The following is a 6,556-nucleotide window of genomic DNA, read 5'->3' on the forward strand; positions in this document are numbered from 1 at the left end:
GAATAAGATATTGACATTAGTAATATCCATGTTACATGCACTCACATCTTGAGGAAAAAAATAATCATCATGGGTCACACATGCATACATGGGAATTACAAATAACATGAATCTATTTCCAAATTATACAAATGAGAAATGTCTTCCTCTCTATAGCCTCCCAACCTCAAAAAACTACTTTGATATATAATTTTAAAAATAGATTAACCATATATAAATGGAATACATCTCTAGTCAACTATCATATAAAAATCAATCAATACAAAATAATAAAAAAACATGAACAAAAACTAACATAAATATATCTATATTACAACAATTAACATTTAAAAACATTCCAACATAAAATGAAACATAGATAGTAGATAAAAAAAGTCCATTACCACCCGTCTCCATACAACAATGCACAAGACTATCTTATCTTATTTGAATTTCCATAAATTAAAATCTCCATACAACAATGCAGAAGGGTATCTCATCTTATTTGATTTTCCATAAATTAAAATGGATCTTATCTTACCTCATTTTCTATCCATTATAATGGATATTTCTTCATTTTATATCCATTAGATATTTCTTCTAATTTTTATATAAATATAACCTCTTTTTTATTCATTATAGTATATCCTTCTTTTAATTTTTATATGCATTATTAAAAAGCCACACAATAATTTGTACTGACAAGTAATTTTAAGAATTGTTCACCCATTTTAATTCGTTGGAATTATATTCATCATAAAACTCTTTTCAATTTTAAGAACTCTTCACGCATAACTTTGTTGTGCATTAATTTATCGCAATGGAAGGGTGTGATTTTTATTAACTAGAGAAATAATATTTAAATAATTTTATTACAATAATAAAATAATAAAAGAAGATAAATATGTCAAATTCAAGCTTATCTTTTTACTCACTATTATACTATCACTTTTTAAAAATAAACACGGATGGCATATAAAATTAAGTTGCCATCCGAGAAGTCCCTACTCCATATACTTTTAATATTCTTAAATTACACTATGTGATATACTTTTGATATTCTTAAATTACAACATGTGATGCCTTACAGCACCACATTGATTTTCTCTTTCCTTTTATTTTCACTTTTAAATCTTATTATTTATCTCACATATTTTCACTTTTCTTTACTTGTTCAACTTTATTCTAATTGACTTAAGTCAATTAAAGTGGGTTTTGTAATGAGGATGATGTGTGACCTAGGTGTGTTTTTCACTCTTAGGTTCAATGAGTATGTTCTCTCGTTCCCATTGCGATACACTGTTATACATCAGTGGTTTCGGTCTGCATTCCAACTGTTTTTCACTCTTAGGTTCAATGAGTATGTTCTCGTTCTCATTGCGATGCACTGTAAAACAGCAAAATGGTTCTCGTTCACATTGTGAGACACTGTCTTATTCAAAATTTCCTTGTTCGAGATAGTGAGGCGGAAGGAACGTTCACATGGATTATCTCAAGTTTTTCCAGGCATCAGTGATTTCGTCCAATTTCTCGGCCTCCGCCATCCAATTCGAGATTGAGCAGTCTGAATCAATCCAAATCGAATCAACCTACCACGCAGGCCGGCCGAAGAAAATGATGGCCTTGTCGCATCTCATGGACCGAACAAAGAAATTCCGTGGAATTCCAGTATTGCACGAATAAAATGCAGGTTAGTAAAATGTTCGAAGACTCCTGTCCACGCAAGTGGAGATAATGGAGGAGTCCCCACGTATGAAACAGTGCAAGCCATTCACTATATAACGTCAATGGCTCGGCCTCTTCAGAGAGGAGGTGGATCTTCTGGGTGTTCCGCTAATTAATATAACACCATGATGAAGATGAAGGTTACAGCGATTGCCTCTTCTCTTACTTTGCTGCTTGCAATCCAGTTTGTGTGTGGAGTAGCTGAGATTTCTCCTCCATTGAACTGTCGAAGTAGCCACAAAATTTTGAACAGAAAAGTGGGAAAGCAGAGTCATGGAGTTAGCTTCCCCCTTTTCCATATTTTTTCGGAGTGTTCACCTTTCCGTCCTCCTAACAGGACCTGGGAAAGCTTGATCTCTGAAAAAATTAGAGCCGATGCCAATCGTCTCCACTTTCTGAACCGGACCTCTCGTTCGTCGAAAGAGGACGCCAGCGCCAATGTCCCCGTTAGGTATGGATCGGGAGAGTACATAATACAAGTTGATTTTGGCACGCCCAAGCAAAGCATGTATACACTCATAGACACCGGTAGTAATGTTGCTTGGATTCCATGCAAGCAGTGCCAAGGCTGCCACTCCACTGCTCCAACTTTCGATCCCACGGCATCTTCCTCATATAAACCCGTGGCCTGCGGTTCACAGCTGTGTCAGCAAAATTCTGATACCAATTGCGGGGGAAATTCAAAATGTCAATTCGAAGTTTTGTATGGAGATGGCACTCAAGTGAACGGTACACTTGCTTCGGATGCGATCACCCTCGGTTCTGAAAATGTTCCAAATTTCGCATTCGGTTGTGCGGAGTCCCTAAGGGAAGATACATATTCGTCGCCGGGACTGATGGGATTAGGGGGCGGATCGCTTTCATTGTTGAATCAGCCATCCACAGCCGAATTGTTTGGCGGGACGTTTTCTTACTGTCTGCCCAGCTCATCTGCATCTTCGGGATCCCTTGTGCTTGGGAAAGAAGCCGCCATTTCTACTCCTGGTTTGAAATTCACCAAATTGGTAAACGATCCCTCAAACCCAACATTTTATTCCGTGAACTTGATCGGAATCAGCGTTGGGGACACAAGGATCTCACTTGCGGCAGGGGAAGGAACGATCGTCGACTCGGGAACAACGATCACCCATCTCGTTGATTCTGATTATGCGTCTCTCAGAGACACTTTTCGGGGGCAGCTCCCCACCTTGCAGCCGGCATCCTCTGATGGATTCGATACTTGTTACGACTTCTCTTCTTCTTCTTCAGTTGACGTTCCCACCATAACGCTCCACATGGATAATAATGTCGACCTGCTTTTGCCGAAGGAAAATATTGTAATGAAACAAGATTCGGGGGTCTCTTGCTTGGCGTTCACGAGTAGTGATTCTGGTTCCATCATAGGAAATGTTCAGCAACAGAATTGGCGTATCGTTTTTGATGTTCCCAATTCTAAAGTCGGATTTGCTCAGGAACAATGTTCTGCGCCTGCTTGATTCTCGTTTCCAAAAAATATCTCATCCATCCATTTCCTCGTATGTTTCATCTGCAACGTCTAATTCTCGCCGTTTTCTCCCCGCTGTGTTTAAAAATAAATTTCCGCCGTCGTATGAGATTTAGGGGACAGTAGCAGCGCTTGTGTGGTCCCCCTTCCGTTCTGTGTTCACAGTACGTTTGTATTTCCATTGTCAAATCAAATCGGATGAGCTCCCTGAGTTATGCAGTTGTTTCTTTCTCGTTTTCCAAACTTACTTTATAAATGATAAATTAATGGGGTTGTATATAGTGCTACTTTTCTTTTCGAGTTTTTGGTGTCTGTCAAAATTTTGAGGTGAAATCTTAATTTGTGTTTTTTATTATATATATAGATTCAGCACCATAAAATTTTTTTAAGACATTTCTATTGTACAAGATTTACTTATCAATTTTGTGATTTCAATGAATTCCAAACAATTTTTAGAAAAATTAAACAAGAAAAACTTCCAAAAAAATCACTAAAAACAACTCCTAAATCGATATTTATGTTAAAATTATATTTAATGCAGTCACCTAATGAATAATAACTGTGTTTTCACTTAATACAACGAATCTGTTTTAAAATATAGGTATTAACTTTTTAATCAATGAAAGATAACTCGTCACATATGGATGCGAATCGGCTTTTAAAATATATATATCCACTTTAAACCATAAAAAGGGTATTTTTTTTTATAAGAGTTAATTTCCAAAAGTGGATTTTGTTTAATAACAAAATAAAAATAAAAAATTATCTTGTGTCATTATCTTTCACATTCTCTTGTTATTTTTATTATAATATATTCAACAGGTTTATTAAAAGAATAAATATTTTAATAGACATTAAAAATAATTTGTCTTAAAAAATCATCAAAAAAATTATTCAAGATCTATCTCTAATATGTGTACAAAATGGAGATATGATAATTTAGAGAATTTGTAAGTTTAGCTATTCATTAAAAATAAATAAAAATAGGTTATTTCTTATTTTGCAAAAGAGATTATAGATTAAAAAAACCATCAAAATATTTTGGAAAGAGATCAATTATTTCAAACACGTGCAAAGAAACAAATTATTTCAAGAGTAATCTTGAGGTTATAAAATATATATTTTCAAGATATATTTAGAGACTATTAATAATTAAATAATTTTCAAAAATTAATATACTTGGTATTAATTTAAATAGATATGCAAAATCAATCCTTGTGCAAAGTGCAAAACAATATCATCTCTCTTCTTCATTGCCAACTAATTACTAATAGACAATACACACATATAGAAATATAATACGATAATTAAAGAAGACAATTATATGGTCATGTCAAGGAAAGAAAACATAATGTAAATTTCAAGGTATGAAGTTGATCTCAAACATATACATAATAATGATAATCTAAAAATGTGACATTGTTTTCATCAACTATAACAAGCCTAGATCAATCTAACTTTGGATCTACCATGAGTTGAGAGAGATCAAATCCTTGAAGTAAAAACCTTTACTCAAATTCTACAATCTAAAAAAAATTGCACCTAGAAAGATTTGATTATTCTAAACACATAATAAATAATTAAATCCCAAATTCGATAAGTGTAAACTCGTAATGGCAAAAAAAAAAAAAAGACCATAAAAAAATTATAGTTATTAATAATGCGTAACTTTAATTAAAACTAACAAAAAATATATATATCTATATATGTATATATTCATTTTTATTTTTATTATGATCGATATTTTAAATATTTTATTTTTATTTTAAAAAAATAAATATCAATTCATATTAAACCTAAATACAATTACCCAGCGGATAAAATAAACATGTTAAATACAATTACCCAGCGGATAAAATAAACATGTTAATACAATAGCGGAGATGAAGTCAAATTGCTTTTGATATATCAAAATAGCGGAGATGAAATCAAATTGCTTTTGATATATCAAAATAGCGGAGATAAAATTAAATTGCTTTTGATATATCAAAAATAAGATTGGTAATAATCGTAATAGTCAATTACGAGGGTGAAATCAAACTTTTTAAAATCATAATTCGTTCTGTCATGATGGTGTAAGCTCATTTCATTGCTCGGGAATATTATATTTCTTGTGGAATGAAAAAATCCCGGAAAGGAAGCCAACCAATCCTTAGTGAGTGCCCAGTTTAAATCAGTTTTTTTTGGAGTGATTTTATTAAAATTTAACGTAAAGGTTAAGAATTTATTAAATAATTAAAAATTTTAAATGAAAGTTTATGGTTCTGTGATAGATGGTGAGTGGGTTTTTTAAAGATATTTTTGATGTGAAGTCATTAGTTTAATTTCCGGTCTTGATTAAGATGATATATTAGATATGATGAAAATGTAGTCTTGTCACGTTTACAAAGTAAAAAATTTAAAAAATATTTAAATTATAGAAATTTATTAAATCATTATAGATTTATTTTAAATTTGAATTTATCATGTGTTCAGAGGATCAAATCTCTTAAAATATAAACCTCTTTCTAAGTACAAAACTTGAAGAAAGGTTTGCACATTAGAGATTGATTCCCAATGGATCTATGCTAGTTTGAGTAACACATTGATAAAATGTTTCAACTATATAAATTTTTTTATTTTCACTTGTTGTATATAATATATACTTAATAGAGGTTGAAATGTTTTATTTATGATTCACATCATCATATTTGAAAATAAAAAGCATCTCTCTATATTACACAAAAATATTTTATTATTACTATATTTTTGTTTTAAATATTACATGTTAGCTGAACATAAATTGAATTATATGTCATGTGATACCAACAATATTCTTTTTATGTGTGGTTTTCAAAATCCATACTAAGTAGTGAAGCCTTGTACTAAAAATTATATCAATATTTTTTACTTTTAAATACTTTATCTTTATATAAATTAATATAAAATTAAAGTGGAAATTGAAGTGTTTTATTTCTAAAAGAAATTAATATTTTTCTTCTTATTACTATCTTTTAATTTATTAATATAAATATTATTTTATGATTTTTAAACATTAGTTTATTTAATGATATCTTCTCATGCTACATCATACTACAATAAATTAATATTTTAAATATCTATCTATATATATATATATAAAATTTAGAATTAAAATATTTTTTAAATATTTTAATTTAAAATTTATATATATAATATATTTAAAATTATATATACTAAAGTTTACTTTTAAATATATATTTTTAATTTGAAAAATTAAAAATATATTTATATTTCACATTCTAGAAAAAATAAAATTACTTCCCTTAACAATCCTATTGATTTCCAGAAAAACATATACTATACAAACATAATATAACACAATTTGTTTAGATCATAATACTATTGATC

General features: G+C 30.4%; 1 protein-coding gene across 1 annotated transcript; it reads left to right on the forward strand.

Moving 5' to 3' along the window:
• Positions 1 to 1,768: 1,768 nt before the first annotated feature.
• Positions 1,769 to 3,464, forward strand: LOC149190875 (aspartyl protease AED3-like). The gene has a single exon (XM_089412297.1). The coding sequence runs from the start codon at positions 1,830 to 1,832 to the stop codon at positions 3,177 to 3,179; it is 1,350 nt and encodes a 449-aa protein (XP_089268423.1). The 5' UTR covers positions 1,769 to 1,829; the 3' UTR covers positions 3,180 to 3,464.
• Positions 3,465 to 6,556: the final 3,092 nt, after the last annotated feature.

This window comes from Pinus tabuliformis, chromosome 3_1 (assembly GCF_031772625.1).
Source record: "Pinus tabuliformis cultivar Carrire ecotype Pingquan chromosome 3_1, CPIR1, whole genome shotgun sequence".
In the NCBI taxonomy this organism is placed as follows: Eukaryota; Viridiplantae; Streptophyta; class Pinopsida; order Pinales; family Pinaceae; genus Pinus; species Pinus tabuliformis.

Coding starts and splice junctions, on each gene's coding strand:
- LOC149190875 (XM_089412297.1), top strand. CDS start 1,830: ATGATGAAGATGAAGGTTACAGCGATTGCCTCTTCTCTTACTTTGCTG.